The sequence below is a fragment of the Aquarana catesbeiana genome, linkage group LG02 (assembly GCF_042186555.1).
Source record: "Aquarana catesbeiana isolate 2022-GZ linkage group LG02, ASM4218655v1, whole genome shotgun sequence".
NCBI classification, from domain to species: Eukaryota; Metazoa; Chordata; class Amphibia; order Anura; family Ranidae; genus Aquarana; species Aquarana catesbeiana.
The window spans coordinates 403,005,739-403,029,464 of NC_133325.1; the positions used below are offsets into that span (position 1 = coordinate 403,005,739).

Sequence of the window (23,726 nt, forward strand, 5' to 3'; positions counted from 1 at the left end):
GCAAAATAATGGCACCGCTTTCAGCACCTAAAATCTGAAATAATCATACCGCCAGGGAGGTTAATGAATGAAAAAAGGTTTTGGCTAAGATACACTTTAACAGCTTGGCTTAAAGCAGTATTAACCATTTCAGCTCCAGAAGGTTTTACCCCCTTCATGACCAGGCCATTTTTTGCTATTTAGCACTACGTGACTAACTGTTAATTGCACAGTCATGCAGCACTGTACCCAAACTAAATTTATAGAATTTTTTGAAAAAAAAATAATATCTTTTTACTTTCTGCTATAAAACCTATGCAATTAAAAAAAAAAAGTCTTCATAAATTTTGGCTAAAATGTATTCTGCTACGTCTTTGGTAAAAAAAAAAAAAAAATCCCAATAAGTGTATATTGATTGGTTTGCATGACAGTTATAGGGTCTAAAAACTATGGTAGATATATTTGGAAATTTTATTTATTTTTGTTATACTACTGATGATGGTTTCAGTGACTTATAATAGTAATTGCTATAGTGCAGCAGGCAATCTGACACTGATGCTGGGGGGGGGGTGACTGACTGCCAGTGACACGAATAGTGATCAGTGCTAATAATTTGCAATGACACTGGCTGGGAAAGGGTCAACATCAAGGAGTTAAAGGTGTGCCTAACCCATGTTTACAGTGTATTTTACTAAGCAATGTGCAGTTTTTACTTCCTGATTTCAGCCCAGCCAGTAGAACATCATCTAGAATGCAGACACCCCAAGACAGGAAAGTAGTAAAGTAGACACCTTTGGACAGCAGAATTACCAGTCTGGGGAGAGGGTAGGGTTAGACTGGCAGTCTTACATGGACTTGACTAACAAACTGAAGCTGAACTCCTGCTAACACTTTATAAGCAATTACAGCAAACTTTTTTTTTGGGGGGGGGGGGGTTAAAAGGTTTTACATAAATCAATAAAAGCTGCCCAGTATAAGAACCCCTGTTAGTGGTTTGTCTCAACCCTGGAACTTCTACTTAGTCTGGACAGCTTGTTCTGTTACAGCGTAACTCCACTTTTGAGGAAAATAACATTCCCCTCTGGGTGATCTATGTACATTGCAAGGATTATAACAACCTCTGTTGCAGATTCCTACCTTTTGTTATTCTGAAAAAATCCATGTATATTTGTCTGTGCCTCTGTTCTGAGTGGGTCTAATGGGAGTGGTTTCATAATTACCTGTCAGCTGTGCAGTTGCAGGGCACTAATGAGGAAACCTGCTGGGCTTGCATCCCTTGAGGCCAGGTTTACACTGGTGCGACAAACGCTCCGACATTAGGAGCTCATGTCGCATGACGTGTGAAAATCAATGTTTCCCTATGGGAGCCGTCTTAACTGGTCCGACTTTGAAAATGCTCCCTGCACTACTTTGGTCCGACTTTGATTCTACTTCAGCCCATTGAATATCATTAAAGTTGGATCGCCGTCTTGCTTGATCCGACTTTGGCAATTGACTTGTGCTCTGATGACTCTTGAGGGGGAACTCCACACCAAATTTTAAATAAAGAACCGACATGGGTTCCCCCTCCAAGAGCATACCAGGCCCTTCTGTCCGATATGGATTTTAAGGTAAACCCCCTACACCAAAAAAACGGCGTGGGGGTTCCCCCCAAAATCCATACCACACCCTTATCCGAGCACACAGCCTGGCCGGTCAGGAAAGGGGGTGGGGACGAGCGAGCACCCCCTCCTGAACCATACCAGGCCGCATATGATCACCGTGATGGCCAATGAGGGTTGCAGGATTTTGAGTGCCAGTGTCCTGCAATAATAGGGGAGGAGTTTGAAAATGACAATGACCACCAGCGATTGTGAAATAGCTTTTTTGATGGGGAGGTTAAAGTGTTTTGGGTTTATCCATGACATCTAGCAATTGCATACAATGCAATTCCAACCTTTCAAATTTCTTCCATTAATACTAGAAGACTTAGCCTTTAAAAGTTGCCCACTGAGTGCACCTTAAGTTATATATTTTTAAAGGGGTGTAAAGGACACATCCAAACAGCTAAAGCTCAAATTACACACATAAGACAGATAGAAAGACGTAGCTGTAGAATGTTTTTAATTTCTGGAAAACCCAGAATGCTTTGCAACTCCAGTGTAAATAGTGCTCCTTGTATAAAATGTTTATTGTACAATTAAGATTTTATATACACACACAAGCTATAAAACGGTTTAAAAACCCTTTCTAGGCTGCCTACAAAATACAAGTATCTTTAGGTGGCAGTCTTCACTTATGCCAGAATTCTTTTTGTGATTTTTTTTTTTTATTGCGTCTTGGCAGCATTAGCCATTGTATTTAGGTAAAATCAGAGGAGTAAAAGGCAGTTTTATCACAAAATAGGCATTCTACCCTGAATCCAAACTCCAATCAGAACTTTGGTCACAGACAGCATGGGTAAGGGTTAGATACTGTCAGGAATTTTTTTTTTAATTCTTCTGCGTCCCTATTGGGAACAGTGCCCTCTTCTTTGTAGCTTATGGGGTTGGAGGCATCGGAAATCTCTCAATTGATGACCGACAGCAACAAAAACATTTTCTGGTAGAGTGGGAAAAGTTTATGCATCAGGTCCCCCGCTATGCGGCGCCCTCTGGGAACCCCATATGGGGTTTCGCACAGGAATGCCATTCTGCCTCCCATAAAAAGACCTGAGCCGGTCGGGAACCAGTTAACATAAGGTTGGCCATACACGGAGCAATTTTTTTTTCCTGCAACTACGGGTTGCAGGAAAGAAATTCGCTCAATTCCTCCATCAACACACAGACCATTCTGAGCCTTTGTCTTCTTGCAGCGGGTAGCCGTCCCTGCCGGGAGAAGACAATGATAATTACTAGAGGCTACAGCAGTCGTTAGCAATAATTGCAGGTAAAACCCAGCAGGCTGGTTGTACCCAAGTTGATCAATCGACTGATCAACTTGGTACATTCAGCCTGCCTATACACAGTTCCTGCTGAACTGTCCGAGATTCGAACAGTGTATGGCCTGCCTTAATGTATTAATATGAGTGAAAAAAAAAAAAAAATCACTTTGAAATGTGAACATTCTCTACTCCTTTAGTAAAATCAATTCCAATGAATTCTATTCCATATAGCTGCGATATGTTGCTAGTAGAAGGAAAAACCTAGAATTTTTTTTTTTTTTTTTAATACAGATATCTGTTGTGTGTTGCTATAAAAAAGATCCCTGCAATATCAGACAAGGAGCAATAAAGTGAAATTCACATGTACACAAAGTGAAGACATCCATGTTGAGGGCCACAGTAACGTTCTTAAGAATACATTTGATTTACTGGCACTCCAATGATCGTGTATAAACAATGCAGTAAATGCATGCTTCAACTGTGTAATGAGTTTGTGCATTATTGCTGCTAGTCCAAATGATTAAGAGGTTCAAGTAGAGCTGCACGATTCTGACTAAAATGAGAATCACGCTTTTTTTGCTTAAAATAAAGATCACGATTCTCGCGGCATAACATCCTCTTTCACATTATACCAAAAAATTGGGCTAACTTTTATGGTTTTGTTTTTCATTAGTTGAAGAGTATTTTTTCCCAAAAAAATTGCGTTTGAAAGACCGCTGCGCAAATACAGTTTTGACATAAAATATTGCAACCGCCATTTTTTCTAGCAGAAAATACCGATTTTAACTTGTAAGCAACAATTGCCAGAAAAAGGTTTAGTCTTTAAGTGGTTAAACTGACCTAATTTACAGACCGAAGTTCATTCCTTTGATCTAAAAGAAGTAAAGGATACTTTGTTTATAGTTATCTTCGAGGGCTGACTTTGCAGGATTTTTTTTTCTTTTTTACAGCTCTGAGTGAGCAGAGAACGTCTCTGCACTTACATGAATAAATCGTGTAAATGCTGCATAGAGGTGGTGGTGGTGGTGGTGTGTGGAAAATCGAGATCCCAATTTTTTTTAACAATTAATCGTGCAACTCTAGGTTCAAGCTATAATGCATGTTATTCCAGTGCAAATTGTCAGGAATGCCTGTTTTTAAGAATAGAGCTACAGCAAATACAAAACAAAAATGAAACGAAATGGGAAAAAAAACAAAACAAAAAACACACGTATTAGTGAAGGAAGGGCACAATTTTCTCATTGAACCATTCCTCAGAAAACTGGAGGTGGTCACCATCTGCAGCCAAGAACACTAGTTTTCCAGCTTTATCCATCTCTCTCAAACCCAAGCGATCCTACAAATATATAATACAAGATTTTTTTGTCATTGTACACATACAACAAAATTTATCAGGCTACTCTTTACAGCAAAAAAAAAAAAAAAAAAAAACACTTCTCAACTAAGCCACTAATACTCCTAGCACATGCCCACATATCTGTTTAAATAGAACAAAAAATAAAAAAGGTTATTTAAAAAAAAAATTTACATTCCATAACCCCACCTTATGGACAATACAATACAAAAGAAACTACAATTTAAGCAATTAGTGTGTGTTTTAGTTGTCCTATAATCTTTTCCCTGATAAACAATATAAAAACAACAAGTTATATTAATAATTACAAATAAATAAACCCTAGGCTACCAGACATGGTGGGAGAACACAACAATAATGATAATTTACATAGACGTCATATTGTAAGAGAGCAGTGGGTACAGCAACCTTTGTTGAAGGTTTTAAAATACCATGCAGCTCCTTATTAATTGCAGATCTTACTGGGAGTGCTGTTACTTTAAACAAGCTACTACCAGGACTCAGCACTACTTGAGGCTTGTTGAAAGCCTGTTGAAGCCTAATAGCAGCTTGCACAACCCTTTTGCTGCTAGGTCAATTTTTTTTTTTTTTTTTTGCAAACGCATACTAAATTGTACGTTTTCTACATGAAAACACACTTAAAACATTTTTTGAAAGCAAAGACCCTGTAGAATAAATAGGTGGTAGTTTCATTTTCTTATGTCACATATTTGCGCTACCGTTTATTAAAAATGGGATTTTTTTTTGTACTCACCGTTAAAATCCCTTTATCTGTAATCATTGAATGACACTGCCCAGTACTTTAAAATTTTGAACACAGGGTTATAGCAACACCTCGTGGAGAATACTAGGCACAAAAATAAAAGCACTATCTAGGGATGGCACTGTACAATCTTCCTTGGAGCTACAAAACATCAGGGCTACTAATACATAATTTTTGTAGTTCTAACAAAGATTATACTGACATTGAACAATCAGAGTGTAATGTGTATGTGCAGTTTCGCAAAACACTTGTAATTCTGTTCTCCAACTTTGTAATTTTGTAAATGCTTTGTTTGGAGCTTGTAAAACAGCATTACACAGCACCGAACATTGCATAACAAAAAGTTGCCTATTACAAATAGTTTGGATAAGGCTCACAGTGCAAAGTCATTTGCCAAGAAAACAATTAATAGAGTTCAACCTAATTCTTAGCTGGGAAGAAAGAATCAAATTCCCAGCAGTATTAATATGTATTTGCTATTGGATAGATAAATAAATAAAAAATTGCCACTGCACTGAAAGCAGAGGAAACCTCATATTTCTTCAACACTATCTCATTTTCGAGGTCACACATGTTTGAGTGAATCTAACACAAGAGCACGTTGCTTTGTAGATCGCATTGTTCTAGTCCAGTGGTTCTCAACTCCTGTCCTCAGGACCCACTAACAGGCCAGAATTTAAGTATTGCCTTGGGGAGATGCAGACTTGAATACTGCAATCACTGAGCAGTAAATTATATCACATGTGATGTATTTCAGTTTTCTTGCAAACCTGGCCTGTTAGTGAGAACTGAGAACCACTATTGTAGTGGATCCAGCAGAAGCCATGATGTACAAACAAATTCTGATGACCTCCTTTAAAAAAGGGGCTCACCATTTGCAGGACATTTTACTTGATTCAGCTTCAAACGTATGGGCTTGTGATAGACACACTCATTGCAGCACATCACAACAAATTAAACGCACTAAACTGCATTGTGGTGACTCTGTCAGGAAAAACATTGCAGGTGCATTTTCTAATTTATTGTGATTCGCTGGCAGTCAAGGTAAAATAATAGTGCAACATACTTTAAACACACCACACCTGATGTGCACTGAACTGTGGACAAGCCCAAAAATTTGAAAACAAAAAAACAAAAAAAAAACAAAAAAAACAAAAAAAAAAAGGAAGGGGTTCCTCTTCATAAAATCACAGGTTTTTGCTATTGTTACCTCAGTATACAAGGAGCTTTCTTGCAATGTGATGGTCTCGTTGTCTTGTCCAGGCTTGTAGAATCCAAACCACTAGATAAATTATAAAAAAAAAAAAAAAAAAAAAAAAAAAAGGAAAATGGTTAGCAATATGAATGGCTGTTTTTAACCTAATCACTGAAAACGGCAATAACGAATACATTAGCTAGGAAGATTTTCTAACCTCTGAGTCAGAAGGCTCCACCATGGAATCTTTGAGGAATTTCACCATGACAAACTTATTCAGAGCTTGAAGATTTCGCTTGTAACTTTCATTTATACCCTAAAACAAATACGTTAAGCTGATAAGGCAACAATAGTCATCAGTTAGAAAAGTAGAAGTAACCTAAATAAAAAAAGTTTATTAATTAAAATGGGAAAAAAGTTAAAACCTTCAAGTTATTTCAATGTTTTCTGTGCCTTCTCATACCAGTAACACCAATTTCTTTATTTCTTGTTTTGGTATTACATGTATAAAAGTGAGAGGAAATCACCTATTCACAGACATCAACTTTCAAGAAATAAGATCAGAGGCACCAATGACGTGGTCTCTCTTTTAGTGGCAGTTTTATATAACAAAACAAAAAAATCTGACCAACACTCATTTGAAGTGCATTTTTGAAATGTGTACCAATCTCTTCCTGATCAGTAAGTGCCTATTTAACTCCTAAGAGAGTAAAATCACTTTTAAAGTATATCTAAAGCCAAAGTAGGATTTTTTTGTACTCGCCGTAATATCTTTTTCTTGCAGTCCATTGAGAGATAGAGAAAGTCGCTCACTTTTGGGTATCCTTCTGCCCATGGGAGGATTGAACAATGGTAAGCAATAAAAAAAACTTTAGGCCAGCCAAGGCTAACCCTTCTTACTACCAGAATACCTCAGTTTTGTATCAAAGCAGCACTAATAGCATGATTACAGATGGGTGAGATCCATGTCCCTCAGTAGATTGTAAGAAAAGTATTCAACGGTACAAAAATCCTATTTTACTAAGGGACACAAGAAGTCTTAAAACCTTTGGTACACCTAAAACAGTCCAAATTGAGGGAGTGGAGAACAGAGCAAACAAACCCAAACCGGCCAAAGAAAAGAAATAGAGAACTAGGAACTGCCTGCAGCTCAAAGAGACACCTGAAAGACATTCTACCCAACGATGGCATTGGGAGGCTGCAACCCTGGAAGGCTTCGTTCTTGTTAGAGAACGAGTAAACAGAAGACCGGGTGGCTGCCTTGCAAAACTGGGAAACAGCTGTTTAATGCCGAAAAGCCCAAGAAGCACTTACAGATCTAGTAGAGTGCTCCTTAACAGAAAAGGGTAGATCCCAATCAGGAGTGTGCAGGATGATCTGCCTGAGGAATCTAGAGATGGTGGAATGAGAAGCCATAGACCTTTCTGGGATCTATCCAGGTTGACAAAAAAGGGACTAGACTTACAGAAAGAAGCAGAGGCTCGCACAGTTCGAACCACATCCAGACAATGGCGGGAGATTCCTACTAAGACCAAATCCCCTGCGTCGACAATGTGCCCAGGGTTCCTCAACAGGATGGCATCCAGTGCAAGAATTAAAGAAAGATGGGAATTTACTTTAGATTTACCTTCAACTATGTAGTGCAAGGGCTTGCCTGATTGCATACCAATTGAATGGGTTTAGCTTTGACCACATACAGTATTATATGGTTTTGGTAAATCTAAAGGAAAATTGTATGATGTATTTACTGTGCCTTACTGACCATTTGCCAATTAACCCAATTAGTTGCAAAATGTTATTCCAGCTATTCTTTGTTAGTGCAACTTACTTTGCCAGCTTTTTGTTGCCCTGTCCCAACTTTTTTAAATGTGCTGCTGCCGTCATCCATTTAAAATTTGCTTATTTTTTTCTTAAAATGGTACATTTTCTCAGTTTGATCAAAAGCATAGGTTTTCTATTTTCTATTGTAAATAAAATTTATGAGATTTATGGTTTATGAGATTTGCAAATCATTGCATTCTGTGCTTATGTAGATTTTACACAGCGTCCCAATTTTTTTGGAATTGTGGTCGTACAAAAGGTGAACTTGGCTTTTAAATCCAAACTCCAGCTAACACTTTAAAGTGATTGTAAAGTGTACTTTTTTTTTTGCTAAAATAAAAAAGATGTCATACTAACCTGCCCTGTGCAACAAGCAACCCCTTCCTTCTGGAAGCCCTTTGCTAGGCACACACAGCACAGCTTGACCATGCCCTATGCAACCCCCTGCATATAAGGGTCGCCGCACCTTGCACAGGCTGCATAGAAGGGTTGGCGTGCACTGCACAACCTGCATATCGGGGTTGCCCCACACTGCAAAGTAATGCATACAAGTGTTGCCGTAGACTGCACAAGCTGCATATAGTCATTGCCCCTTGGAATTTGAACCCGTCTCTGTGAAAAAGTCTCATGTGGTATCCCCATACTCAATCCCCATGTGGTATCCCCATCGCCATAAAAGTCTCATGTGGTATCCCCCATACTCAGGAGAAGTAGCAGAATGTGTTTTGGGGTCTAATTATAAATTTCCTATACTGTGTGTGAGGCATAACTTGTTAAAATTACAACTTTGTGAAAGAAAAATAAAAAAATATTTTATTTAATTTCTTCATTTTCTAGAAAATTGTGACAAAAAGTTACAACTTCAAAAAACGAATCATGCCTCGTACTAAATACCTTGGTCTATTTTCCAAAAAGGGGTCATTTTGGTGGGGGTATTAGTACTGTCCTGGTGTTTTAGGGCCTCAAGAAATGAGAAAGGCAGTCAGTACATCAGAATGAATCAATCTTCAAACATATACATATATACACACACACACACCATAGTTTGTAAACTATAAAACGGAAACCTAAAATTTATGAAGAATGATTATTTCTTCACAAAATTTTAAAAACAGAAACTAAGAATAATGGGGGTTATGTACTAAAGGAAAATCCACTTTGCACTGAAAGTGCACTTGGAAATGCAGTCACTGTAGATCCGAGGGGGACATGCAAGGAAAATAAAAAAACAACATTTTAGCTTGCACATGATTGGATGATAAAATCAGCAGAGCTTCCACTCATTTCAGATCTACCCCTTAGATTTATAGCGACTGCACTTCCAAGTGCACTTGCAGTGCAAAGTGGATTTGCCTTTCGTAAATAACCCCTAGTGTTTTTCCCTTTGAGGATAAAGGTTTTAGATAAATTATTACCAAAGTTGACCATTATAGATACCCCTGTCAGTGTTAAATGGTTTGTCCTGACACACAACTGCCACTTTTGCTAGACAGCTTGGTTTCTTAATGAAAGTTGAAAAATAAAACAGACCTACTGGCATGATCAAAAGGTGAAAATAGACGAATAAAAAAAAAAAAAAAAAAATTAAAAAAGCAGGACATTCCTGCAGCCACCACATCAAAGAAATGTTAAGCGGTAATACATTACTTTTTTGTTTTTGGGTTTAATACCTGAATAATGTTTGTATGTGTTGGGGCCACTGAAGTCCCTTACACAGCACCCCCCATTTTGATGATACCACTTTGAATAGGAAGAAGCTACTTTTCAGCACTAACTCAGCCACTGACAGACATATGCAATGTAATTCTATAGGTATCCTATTACAGAGGCTTACTACATAATATGTGGCCAATTGAGCCCCCTTCATTAAATGGAAATCCTCAGCATGTTACAGCTGTTGTAAAAAGGTGTTTAGAAATAACTTACTAAGGTAATTTTGTTATGAAAAAGTTTTATGAAGAAACAAGGTTGTGTACTGGATCGATAAAGATGAACGGTACAAGAAAGAAACCCTGTATGGTAGACTAATGGTTAAAGTGATCTTTCTTCCTTAAAGGTTAAAAAGGTGGTTAATGAGCAGAAAGAGATATGTATGCCTTGAAAAAGTGTGTGAAATAAAACTGAACTGGTCCTTGAATGAATTTGTGAGCTATAGGTGCCCCAGATCCTAGTTCTTTGAAAACTGGATTGAATCAAAGTGAATGGATTGCAATAAATCCTGACAAAAAAAAAAAAAAAAAAAAATCTAACCTTACCCCAGCTTTAAATAAAATGAAAAATAAACAAAGTATTGGCTGGGAGTTGGACTTTATAATGTGCCATTTCATATGCTATCACATGTGTACAAAAGGCTGTAGAAAGTTTTTCATTGCTCACCTCATGTCACAGCTCTTTAGCAATCGCTAGAAAACACCTGTGAAAACCAACTTTACCTAGGGGAGGTAGGATAAGCAAAGTTGCAAAGTGTGCCAGTGTACCGTACATCTGTATGAATACAATGACATCCTTCCTCTTTTGCCAATGCCTGAAATTATTTTCTTTGTTGGCTGACAGCAAGCTATGTTATGCTATAACAGTGAGCTGTCAGATAATAGCAAAGAAAGAGTGGATTACGAATTCCTTTGTAAAGCGATTGTAAAGGTAATTAAAAAAATAAAAAAAAGTCTATACTTACCTGCTCTGAGCAATGGAATTGCACAGAGCGGCTGTAAATCTTCTCTTTTCAAGTCTGCCACTTCTGGCCCCTCCCCTCTGTCCAGTACCCCATGGGACGCTGCTTCCCATTGGGGCACTCGTTTATGCACACACTCGAGCCCCGCTGCTGCATCCATTGATAAAGACAGCAGGAAACAGCCCTGCCCCCAGCTCCCTCTTCTCTGGCTTTGAATAATAGCACCGGGAGCCAATGTCTTCCGGTGCCCCAGCAAAGCCAGCGAGTCCCAGAAGTGAAGGGAGAGGAAAGCTGCAGATGTGCACAGCGCTGAGGGGGGATTTTGATGCCTAAACATTTTTTTACCTTAATGCAAAGAATGCATGAAGGTAAAAAATATTTAGGCTTTACAGCCACTTTAAGTATAAATCACATCGTTTTACACTATAGAATAGTATGTTTGAGAATGCAGCCTTTTAACTTACCCGCTCCTGATTGATATCTGCCAGGAAAATGCTGCCCTTTCTGTATTCATCTTCATTGAGTGGATCATGCCAATACTCTGCTTGCACCAGACTAATTAAAGAAAACAGAATCTGAGACACAAGATTATTCTACTGCTAAAAAACCCATAGACTTTACACAATGGGGTTTCTTTACTGAATCACCATACATTTGCTTATACTCACTGTTCCTGAATGGCCTTGGTGTAAGCACCAGCATTCAAAACCTTTCTGATCCAGTCACACAAATGTGAGCTTTCTCCAGGACACCGAGGGAAGCCAAAAACCCCTAAATATGAAATAAAACATGGATTAATAAAGCATGGATAAATTCAACATCTAGCATGGATATCACTTCTTCTGATCAATACAACTTTATCTTGAAACTGAATATGTTTAAACGGATCTATGAGTATTATGGTGCCTGCAATCAGATAGTAACATCACAATTTAGCAAATAAAAAAAAACCCACATCTTTCATATATCCAATCCTCAGTTTGGCGTGACTTTTTTTTAATAAACGTATTTGCTCTGTGCAATGGTTTTACACAGAGCAGCCCCGATCCCCCTCTTCTGAAGTCCCCCGCTGGTGCTCCTGACTCCTCCTGCCTTCCAAGTGCCCCTATAGCAAGCTGCCTGCTGTGGGGGTACTTGTGCGGGCTCGATCCCAAGCCGCATTGTGTGTGTCTATTGACACACACAGTGCGGCTTGGCTCCACCCCCACACCCTCGTCACTGGATTTGTTTGACAGCAGCCAACAGCTCCCGCTGCTCTCACAGAGTCTCAGTTCTCACCAGCAGGAATCCCAAGAGGTGTAACCATTTAGTGGGAATTTCTGCCCACCTAAATATACATCTGAAAGGATATATCAATTATGGGTTCTCGATTGACCATTTAGCTACAGTATTTCACAAAAGTGAGTACACCCCTCACATTTTTGAAAATATTTTATTTTATCTTATCTTTTCATGTGACAACACTGAAGATATTATACCTTGCTACAATGTAAAGTAGTGAGTGTACAGCTTGTATAACCGTGTAAATTTGCTGTCCCCTCAAAATAACTCAACACACAGCCATTAATGTCTAAACTGCTGGCAACAAAAGTGAGTACACCCCTAAGTGAAAATGTCCAAATTGGGCCCAAAGTGTCAATATTTTGTGTGGCCACCATTATTTTCCAGCACTGCCTGAACCCTCTTGGGCATGGAGCTCACCGGAGCTTCACAGGTTGCCGCTGGAGTCCTCCTCCACGACATCACGGACCTGGTGGATGTTGGTGAACTTGCGCTCCTCCACCTTCCATTTGAGGAGGCCCCACAGATGCTCAATAGGGTTTAGGTCTGGAGACATGCTTTGCCAGTCCATCACCTTTACCCTCAGCTTCTTTAGCAAGGCAGTGGTCGTCTTGGAGGTGTGTTTGGGGTGGTTATGTTGAAATACTGCCCTGCGGCCCAGTCTCCGAAGGGATGGCATCATGCTCTGCTTCAGTATGTCACAGTACATGTTGGCATTCATGGTTCCCTCAAACTGTAGCTCCCCAGTGCTGGCAATACTCATCCAGACCATGACACTCCCACCACTATGCTTGACTGTAGGCAAGGCACACTTGTCTTTGTACTCCTCACCTGGTTACTGCCACACACGCTTGACACCATCTGAACCAAATAAGTTTATCTTGGTCTCATCAGACCACCGGACATGTTCCAGTAATCCACGTCCTTAGTCTGTTTGTCTTCAAAAAACTATTTGTGCCTTTCTTGTGCATCATCTTTAGAAAAGGCTTCCTTCTGGGATGACCGATTTGATGCAGTGTGCGGCGTATGGTCTGAGCACGACAGGCTGACCCCCCCACCCCTTCAACCTCTGCAGCAATGCTGTCAGCACTCATCTATTTTCTTAAGACAACCTTTGGATAGGACACTGAGCACGTGCACTCAACTTCTTTGGTCGACCATGGCGAGGCCTGTTCTGAGTGGAACCTGTCCTGTTAAACCACTGTATGGTCTTGGCCACTGTGATGCAGCTCAGTTTCAGGGTCTTGGCAATCTTCCTATAGCCTAGGCCATCTTTATGTATTGTAGAGCAACAATTTTTTTTTTTCAGATCCTTAGAGAGTTCTTTGCCATGAGGTGCCATGTTAAACTTGCAGTGACCAGCATGAGTGTGAGAGTGATAACACAAAATTGAACACACCTGCTCCCCATTCAGACCTGAAACCTTGTAACACTAATGAGTCACATAACACCGGAGAGGGAAAATGGCTATAATTGGGCCCAATTTGGACATTTTCACTTAGGGGTATACTCACTTTTGTTGCCAGTGGTTTAGACATTAATGGCTGTGTGCCATTTTGAGGGGACAGTAAATTTACACTGTTATACAAGCTGTACACTCACTAATTTACATTGTAGCAAAGTGTCATTTCTTCACTGTTGTCACATGAAAAGATATAAAATATTTACAAAAATGCAAGAGGTGTACTCACTTTTGTGAGATACTGTATATAAGATCCCTTTCACACTGAAGCACTGCTAAAGTGCTGGTCAATTGTGTGGTGCTTTGGCTGCGCTTTTTGAGCACTAGCGAGGTGGTTTTAAGATCACGTGACAGACAACGCAAACTTAAAGGAAAAAAAAGGACCAGTTTTGCGGCACTTTCAAAGCGCTGCCCATTCATTTCAATGGGCAGGGGCGTTTTGGGAGTGCTATTTATAGCACTCCCAACCCGGCCCAAAGATGCTGCTTGCAGGACATTTTCGAACGTCCCGCTAGCGCACTGCCAGAGTGTGAAAGCACTCATTGCAATGAATGGGAAGCGGTTTTCAGGCGCTATCTCTAACGCTAAAACGCCTGAAAACTGCCTCAGTGTGAAAAGGGGTCTAAATGTCAGGTTTTTATAAAGGCAAGAAAGTAGCCGATTGTTATTATGATACAGTGCCAACAGTTTGCGCAGCTCTTTACAATGTTATTACACGATTTCTTCCTACCACTAAAGTTTTCTGAGATTTTATTACATTTGTAAGCAAGCACTAGCAATTATTTTTAATGCAGTAGTGCAGAGTGAAATAACCATGTGCAAAGGGCCTTAACACATAACATTGTAAGGTCAGTTATGAAATGAATCCTGATTGGCTAGGTTAGGTAGAAAATGCAATCTACACTGCCTAATTTAATAAACAACTAGATATGTGTATAAGGGGTTTTGAAAAAGATGTTGATTTTTGGTTCTTGAAGTACATCACAGGACACTTTATGTTCACGACTACTAGGGTCTATGGTTATGCTGCCACCTTCAGGACACTGACCAAAAAAAAAAAAAAAAACGTAACAAATAAATAAAACTAACAAAAAGAGGAAGGGTTCCCCACCCAGGCATCACCCCTCCCAGCTCAGCTACGCCTCAGTTTTGTAGAAAGCAATGAGGAAGACAAAGACCCCTACTTATGGACGGCCTCAATTCCGGCCGCTTGTGCTCCACGCTGTTCCTGGATACCTCCGAGCAGCTATATTGCAGCGTTGGACACATCCCACACTGCAGTACTGCATGGCCAGAAGAGCCCTAGATAACATGTACTGCATGCCCAGAAGCGCCCGGAACATCCCACATCCCTGCACAGGCGGAAGTTACACTTACAAATGCAGTGTTCCGACTTGTACACACACATTCCACTTACCAACAAACCTACAGTCCTTATTGTGTTCGTAACTCAGGGACTGCCTGTACTCCAAGAAAAGGATTTTACAGATAAATCAAAAATCCTAGCTTTTGTACATCAAAGGACACAGGGCAATTCGTATTCATGACTACTTGGTATGTCCCAAACTACTGAACAAGAGGGGTGGGCAACACAGCAACAAGGCCAGCATGCCTAAAACATAATGGGGGACCCCCACTACAAGACCTTTTGCCCAAAACTGGTGTCCCTGGAAATGTGAACATCTGCTTGGTAAATTATAGTAAATGTTTAAAAGGGAAAACCAGGTAAGGCACAGGGCAGGAAAACCTATCACCCAAAGACACTAGCCAGAAACTGAGGCTTAGCTGAACTGGGAGGGGTTATGCCTTTTTTTTGGCCTGTGTCCATTCACATAGAGGTGGCAACATAACCCAAGTAACCATGATGATGAAGTGCCCTGTGATGTATGATTAAAAAATGGTTGGTCCTTCCCTTAAAAATGAAATTAAAAAAAATAAAAAATAAAAAACCATGGTTACAACAGTTTCTGACACTTTGGTCTTGTATTTGGGGCACGAATAAAGTGAAAAATGTACCTTGGAGGCGTGGCCTGGAGGGAGACCTGAATGGCAGCATAGCTCGACAGCTCCTGTGACTCGGGAATCAAATCTTGCTTTTCGGGGAGCCTGAACACCTAATCCACCATGTACAGATCCACCCGGAGCTATTCTGCATCCCGCACCACCATGGAGCCAGGTACACAGCTGAGCAGAAACATTCCGGAGCTGTTCCGGACTCAGCGCCAAGCCTCACAGGCCCAGACCCCGAGCTCGGCATCCAGTCCGCACGCAACAGGACTAACAATCCCTGAATCAGGTCGGGAACAGCTACCAAGCATGTTTGACCTGGAGAAGTTTGCCCTGGACATAAAAAACACAGTGACAGCGGCGATAGCTGATCTAAAAACAGACATCCAGGCAGTTGCCCACCGCATTGAAAATGTAGAGCAAACTACCCAGACCCATGCGGCCGCCATTCGCCAAGTCCAAACCACGTATGACACACAGCTCTCCCAACTATTCGACCTACATAGGCATGTGGAGGACCTTGATAATAGGGGCCGGAGACATAACATCAGAACGATTCACTCTATACGCAACAATAAGGGAGATCTCCTGGTCAAGAATGAGGAAATCGCCAGAGAATTTGAAAGCTTCTATTCAAAGTTATATAACTTACAGGCCGACCATGTTTCCCAAAACTACCCCTAAGGCGCGCTCTGAACTTATTAAAAACTTCCTTGCCAGATATAGCTCCAACCCCATAACCTCCTAACAGTCACTTGACCTTGAAAGCAAGTTATCCATTACTGAATTAGAGACTGCTGTTAAACAAATGAAAGTGGGCAAAAGCCCGGGTCCAGGCGGCTTCACCCTTCAGTATTACAAATCTTTTCCTGAGGCCCTTTTCCCCAGACTTCTGGCCACTCTTAATACTCTTTCAGATCCCCAAGTCAGCCCGGACAAGATGCTCACTGCACATATCACCGAAATTCCCAAAGAAGACAAAGATCTGCCAATAGTTGCAAACTATAGGCCGATCTCCCTTTTAAACGTTGATATTAAAATATATGCGAAGATCCTAGCCAACAGATTGTTCCCCCTAGTGCCCAAACTCATCTCTTTGGACCAAGTGGGGTTTGTCCCTGGCAGGGAAGCCAGGGACAACACCACTCGTACCCTTAACCTGCATCATTGGCTTGTGTTATCTAAAATGCAAGGCTTCTTTCTCTCACTCGACACTGAGAAGGCGTTCGGCATGGTGGCCTGGGACTACATGCAGGAAGCTCTCCGAGCTGTCGGCCTGGGGAGCTGTATGCTCTCATCTATTATGGCCCTTTACTCTGGCCCCTCCGCGGCTGTAAAAGTCAACGGCTACCTGTCGGACGCCTTCCCAATCAGCAATGGCACACGCCAAGGATGCCCACTCTACCCTTTAATTTATATACTGACCCTGGAACCCCTTCTCAATAAACTCAGACTCAACCCGGATATCCAAGAGGTTACTGTGAAAGAGAGAATTTAAAGTTGCGGCTTTTGCCGATGACATTCTGCTTTCTTTAAGATCACCTCGGACTTCTTTGCCAAATCTCCTTAAAGACCTATCATTCGGCAAAATCTCAAACCTCAAAATTAATCACACTAAATCCTATGCCCTCAATATAACTCGTCCTGCTCAGGAAGTATCCCACTACCGAGAATCTTTCCCCTTTCGCTGGGAGAAGGTAGCAATTACTTACCTTGGCATCAAGATTCCCACGAAAATATCAGAACTCTATTCTCTGAATCATCATGCCGCCCTTCTCAAAGCCCAAAAACACCTTAGGGATTGGGCAAGCCTAAACGTATCTTGGTTCGGTCACTCTGCCCTGATTAAAATGATTATCCTTCCACGACTATTGTATATGATACAGGCTGTTCCGATATTCTTGCCACCAAGTTTCTTCTCTAACTATCAGAAAGCTTGCTCTACCTTTCTATGGAAAGATTCACCACCACCACCCCCCCCCCCCACACATCAAATATTCTAGACTTACATTACCTAAATCTAGAGGCAATCGGATTGCCGGATCTACATAAATACCACACTGCCTGCCACCTCACAAGGATCGCAGACAGGAATATCCATGCCAATAAAAAGGCCTGGGTATCCCTTGAGAATGATTTTTCGTCTCGACCCTTACCACTTCCACCCTGGCTTCCCACAAAAAGTTGGCCGCAATTTTTATCGACTCACCCCCTCATCCACCCTTCTCTTCTAGCATTCAATAAAGCCTCAAGAGGAGGACTCCTCACCTCCAACCCAGGCCCTTTAACCACGTTAAGAGGGAACCCTGCCTTTCCCCCTGGTGAATTTAAACAATTCCTGAAACAAGATTGGCCCTTTGAGGATGTACTAGCCCTACAGTTTTACGATGACGGCAAACCCATTTCCTTATACAAAAGTAGAATGACTGACAAATCGGCCTTGTTTCCATTTTGGACAAATCAGACACTTCTTAGAAACTCAGGCCCACCAGACATGCTGGACGAGGCAGCTAACCCCTTTTGAGGCACTCTGCTATCACAAATCTCCACAAAGACATCTGATCTCCCTTATATACACACTCCTTTCGGAGAACCTTGCTCACACCCTAGCTCCTTCACAAGTCTCATGGAACAGAGACCTACAGATACAGTTTACAAAAGAGGACGGGACCAAAATGCATGAATACGCCCACAAGGGCTCGCTAAATGTGGCGATTCAAGAAAATATCTATAAAAGGTGCTCACCAGATGGTACAGGACCCCCACCCGCCTCCATAAATTCTCTGCTGACATTCCCGATATCTGCTGACATTGCGGGACAGAGGTGGGCACTATGCTACAAGTGTGGTGGACCTGCGAAAACCTCCAGCCTTTTTAGAGAAAAGTCCATGACCTCATTACACTTGTCACCACGTTCACTCTTGACTTCACCCGGCCCAATATCTTCTACATCACACTTCCCTCCCCAGAAAAACATACCACAAATCCTTAGCCATGCATATGGTTAATGCAGCCAAGCTCTGTATTCCCAAACACTGGCGTTCAACATGTACTCCGACGATCAGGGAATGGTTTACGAGAATCTCCAAAATAAAGGATATGGAGGAATTGATCCACATCTCACAAGAAAGAATGCACAAATTTCCAATTATATGGGCCTGCTGGATTCATTTCACAACCACTGATAAATACTGTCAATATGCCAGATAAGGGCACTCTGTGGACCCTGAGTTGTGCCATGAGCTGCTTGAGGCGGGTGGGCAAGGTGTGGGGGTGGACTCATTCCGGACTCATCCCAACCTCTCCTCGTCCAGCCCATGAACGCCCCTTGGTATATCTTACCCTCGGGTTTACCTTCCCTTCCCCCTTTATTTTCTCCCAGGTCCCTACACCCCCTCCTCCTTCTGTGGATCCCCCTTTTGACTTTCCCCCTTCTTACTATTTCTCTCTCCTCCTTCCCTCTATAGCTCTTCATACATCTTTCCTCTACCTTCTATCTTTCTGACTCCATTCCTGAATCTTAGGCCCTCTAGCCGAACCAGTAGACTTCGGACGTTATGTCCTCTGGTTCGACATCCTTATCCTAGTACCCCGTTTGTTTCAGTATGTCATGTTATGCAATATGCCCGACTGTGACCAGGAACATATTCAGAATGATCTCCCTTCCCTTGCCTTAGCCAGGGGGGTGGGGGGGGGGGGGGGTGATGATGAGGGGGGAGGTGAAAAAGTGATAATGAGATCCTCTACCCTCCGAAGCAAATTTTGCAGTTGTACCTTTATATTTCTTTAATTTTCCTCCTGGTCAGGGCTCCCCAATTTGCTTTCCCCTGCTATATCCCTTTATGGGTACTTTTCTAATGTCTTTGTGTAATACTGATATGTGACTTTTTGTCTGCATTGTATGTTTTCTTCTTTATACCGAATAAAAATCTTTATGGAAAAAAAAAAAGAAAAATGTACCTTGATGCTGTCCTCCAAATGAAATGAGATTCTTCATGGGAGGTGAAGGACATCTCTGGGCAACAGCCCTCCTGCAAGATAATGTACAGAATGTTCTGTCACCTGAAGGTGAAATGTACAGCATGTGCTGTTAAGAAACCATATGCAATTGTATGAGTCCAATCGTTATTTCTTGGTACAACTATAGCTATACTGATCAGCGTCATACTAATGATTTATATTAAATGGTGTTGCCGTTCAGTATTTAGGCCATGAGGATAATTGTACAATGAGACAGATATACAGCATTAAAGTTCCTGGAAACACAAGTGAACATACTTTTCACATCTGTATTACAATCAGGGTCATCTTTAACGCAGGGCAAATAGGGCAGCTGCCCAGGGCCCAATCATTGTTGGGGGACCCAAAGCAGCTGCCAATTGAGCCCGCGCTGCTGCCCGCCAGAGTTCCGCCACTTGTTGGCTGCTCACTACTGTCAGTTTTAAATACAGAAGCGCTGCTTCTGTATTTACAAGTGACAGCACTCTCTGCTCTACACATCTCTATATGAGAGCCAAGGAGGGAGGGCCGGGAATGTACACATGCACAAGCTCCTCGCGAAGCCAGCAGTCTACATGAACGTCCTGTAAGTTTAGCTGCTCTTCCATAGCTGCAATCTGTGAGGTTTTCTAGATGCTTGGAGAGGATTTGGGAAGGGAAAAAAAAAAAAAAAAAGAGCTTTGTACTTAGGAGGATGGAGAACTTGGATGTACACAGCCCTCAGTCCTACATTCCATACACAGCTCACCCCTAAACCCCGCACTTTGCAAACAGCACACCCTTCAGCCCTGCACTCCGCACGTAGCTCGCCCCTCGGCCCTGCACTCCGCACGTAGCTCGCCCCTCGGCCCTGCACTCCGCACGTAGCTCGCCCCTGCGCGCCGCACGTAGCTCGCCCCTCAGCCCTGCGCGCCGCACGTAGCTCGCCCCTCAGCCCTGCGCGCCGCACGTAGCTCGCCCCTCAGCCCTGCGCGCCGCACGTAGCTCGCCCCTCAGCCCTGCACGTAGCTCGCCCCTCAGCCCTGCACGTAGCTCGCCCCTCAGCCCTGCACGTAGCTCGCCCCTCAGCCCTGCACGTAGCTCGCCCCTCAGCCCTGCATGTAGCTCGCCCCTCAGCCCTGCACGTAGCTCGCCCCTCAGCCCTGCACGTAGCTCGCCCCTCAGCCCTGCACGTAGCTCGCCCCTCAGCCCTGCACTCTGCACGTAGCTCGCCCCTCAGCCCTGCACTCTGCACGTAGCTCGCCCCTCAGCCCTGCACTCTGCACGTAGCTCACCCCTCAGCCCTGCACTCTGCACGTAGCTCACCCCTCAGCCCTGCACTCTGCACGTAGCTCACCCCTCAGCCCTGCACTCTGCACGTAGCTCACCCCTCAGCCCTGCACTCTGCACGTAGCTCACCCCTCAACCCTGCACTCTACAGAGTACAGGGTTAAAGCGTGCGCTATGTAGTACACTCCAGAACCCTGAAGTCTGTATATAGTATATAGGATTTTTCATTTGGAGCTCTCTTTGACCTATCATCAACTTTGGTTGGCAGACATCTGCTTCACCACACAGAAAGGAGCTAGTATCCCAATCCAACCAAAGCATTGCATATCCAGGTATCTTAAGATTAGCCCAGTTTTCCTGTTCCTTCTATTCATTTTATATATCCAGTAAAAGAGAAAAAGGCTACTTTTCAATTGGCGATGCTAGAAGAAGGTGGTCCTTATCCTGGTTAATAAATGTGCGTGTCGTATACATTCATTTTTTATGCTATTTATGTCGAATATGAAAAATGTTCCAACTACAGGAAATACTTACAAAAACTGTCCGCCCTGGGAGAAGCCCATGCTGTTGTAGCCCCGCTGAAGATTTGGGTCTTTAGCAAGCTGATCACAAACGATGTCTACCTGTTTATTTACATTTAGGAAAAAGCTATTTTCCATGTCCTGGGGAAAAAAAAAAATGTAATAAAATAATTGATGTATACATAGCACACACAGTGATGTGAAAAATTAGGTACAATCCATGGTAACTGTTGACCTTTTCAACATATTTCAACAGACACACAGTATTTTATCAAAATATTATAACAACGTGAAAATTATATAGGTTCACTGACTCAGCAGATAATAATGGTGTGAGTTTTGTAACTAAGTATTCTATATCACAAAAAATCTACAGAAGTTAAGAGGAGCTCCAGTGTCCCCCCCCCCCAAAAAAGTCAGCAGCTACAAATATTGTAGCTGCTGACTTTTAATAAGGACACTTACCTGCCCCTGGATCCAGCACTGTCTTCATCCAAGCAGATTCTTCAATCGGCTTTGGGTCCAGGTGTTGGAATCTTGACTAAGGGAAACCGGCAGTGAAGCCTTGCGGGTTCACAGCCCGCTTCTAACTGCGCATACGCAAGCCATGCTGTACTTTGTGAATGGTCCCCCAGTCTTCTGGGAACTGTGATGTGTCCCAGAAGGCTGCGGGGGAAGGAGGGGGGCTGAACTTCCACTCAGATCACAGCAGCGATCTGACTTGAAGTGGGGAAGCGGGTACCTGTCAAAACTTCCCCTTTTAAGTTCTGCTTTAAGAATAACCTACTGAAAATAGACTGTATACTGAATAGCAGTTATATTACTGTAGGAGACTGTAGAAGTGAAGCTTTTGGCATAGCTTGTGATATTATCAATCTACCGATCGCCCCATTTCTGAATGCATTTTACAGTCATCTAAAGGCAAGTGCCAGCTGGTATGAGAATTGGATTAAAATGAGGAGGTTGAAGATTGAAAAGTCTAGCCTCACTTTATAGTAGTTTAGCAGGGGTATGAGATTAAGTTGCTAATGTGAGGAGCTGTGGTCCAGACACAGGTTCTGGCATTTGACAACCTTAGCTTTAAACAGGGCGAAGGTGTATACATTTTTACGCGATTATTTTTTAAATACACTGTAAATTTACAAAGTGTAAAGCATGATTACTTCTGGTTTCAATATTTTTATTTAAGGTTTCACAAAAGAAAAGAGCATGTTTACTTTCAAAGTGAATTTTCACTTAGCTTCATGAATGAGGTGACACACAATGAAAATTAATTTGCAAAGAATAATCACTAAATGAGCTAGGAAAATGGGGGAAAATAAATAAAAAAACACAGTAGTATACTTTGCAAAGAGAAAACTCACTAAGCTTACTAAAAATACACTTTGAAAGTGAACACACTCTACTTCTTTAGTTATCAACCCTATTCTCTTTATACATATGCAGACAACAGACAAATGCGGAAGCGGATGGCTAAATATGGATCCACAGGTCTGAAAGAGGCCTTTGTGCTGGATATGCAAATGAAACTGAATGTGGCTGCAAAACTAAATTACGTTATGCAAACATAAGTGCTAAACACGTGATCAACCACAAACAGAAGTGAAAGCAGTCATGAAAAAATATTTTCACTATCCTGATGAACATTTGTACTCTGAATTTATGACGTCCAAAATTCTATCCTATCTTTATCAGTCACCCCCGTTCTTCCTCATCCTTACATCCACAGCAGAATTACTGTCAAAACACCTGAGGCACACTGTAAATAATGGTGATACACAGCACAGCTAGGAAAAACGTAAGATTTTTGCTTTCCTTTCCTCAATACTGCCGTATGTACAGTATCTCACAAAAGTGAGTACACCCATCACGTTTTTGTAAATATTTTGTATTACATCTTTTCATGTGACAACACTGAAGAAATGACACTTTGCTACAATGTAAAGTAGTGAGTGTACAGCTTGTTTGAGGATGCCCCACAGATGCTCAATAGGGTTTAGGTCTGGAGACATGCTTGGCCAGTCTATCACCTTTACCCTCAGCTTCTTTAGCAAGGCAGTGGTCATCTTGGAGGGGTGTTTGGGGTCGTTATGGTGGAATACTGTCCTGCGGCCCAGTCTCCGAAGGGAGGGGATAATGCTCTGCTTCACAGTACATGTTGAAATTCATGGTTCCCTAAATGAACTGTAGCTCTCCAGTGCCGGCAGCACTCATGCAGCCCCAGACCATGACACTCCCACCACCATGCTTGACTGTAGGCAAGACACACTTGTCTTTGTACTCCTCACCTGGTTGCTGCCACACACACTTGACACCATCTGAACCAAATAAGTTTATCTTGGTCTCATCAGACCACAGGACATGGTTCCAGTAATCCATGTCCTTAGTCTGCGTGTCTTCAGCAAACTGTTTGCGGGCTTTGTGCATCATTTTTAGAAGAAGCTTCCTTCTGGGAATACAGCCATGCAGACCAATTTGATGCAGTGTGTGGCGTATGGTCTG

The 23,726-nt window shown here is 42.0% G+C and overlaps 1 protein-coding gene across 1 annotated transcript in view; it reads right to left on the reverse strand.

Moving 5' to 3' along the window:
- Nucleotides 1-2,065: 2,065 nt before the first annotated feature.
- PPT1 (palmitoyl-protein thioesterase 1) overlaps nt 2,066-23,726 on the reverse strand; it is a 28,694-nt gene continuing 7,033 nt past the window's right edge. Inside the window, exons 3-9 of the mRNA XM_073615295.1 lie at nt 21,238-21,365; nt 19,396-19,466; nt 11,354-11,456; nt 11,150-11,240; nt 6,411-6,509; nt 6,209-6,280; nt 2,066-4,217 (exon numbers count right to left, since the gene is read on the reverse strand). Coding sequence (XP_073471396.1) covers nt 4,095-4,217; nt 6,209-6,280; nt 6,411-6,509; nt 11,150-11,240; nt 11,354-11,456; nt 19,396-19,466; nt 21,238-21,365 — 687 coding nt within the window. The 3' untranslated portion in view covers nt 2,066-4,094. The remainder of the gene's footprint in view (nt 4,218-6,208; nt 6,281-6,410; nt 6,510-11,149; nt 11,241-11,353; nt 11,457-19,395; nt 19,467-21,237; nt 21,366-23,726) is intronic.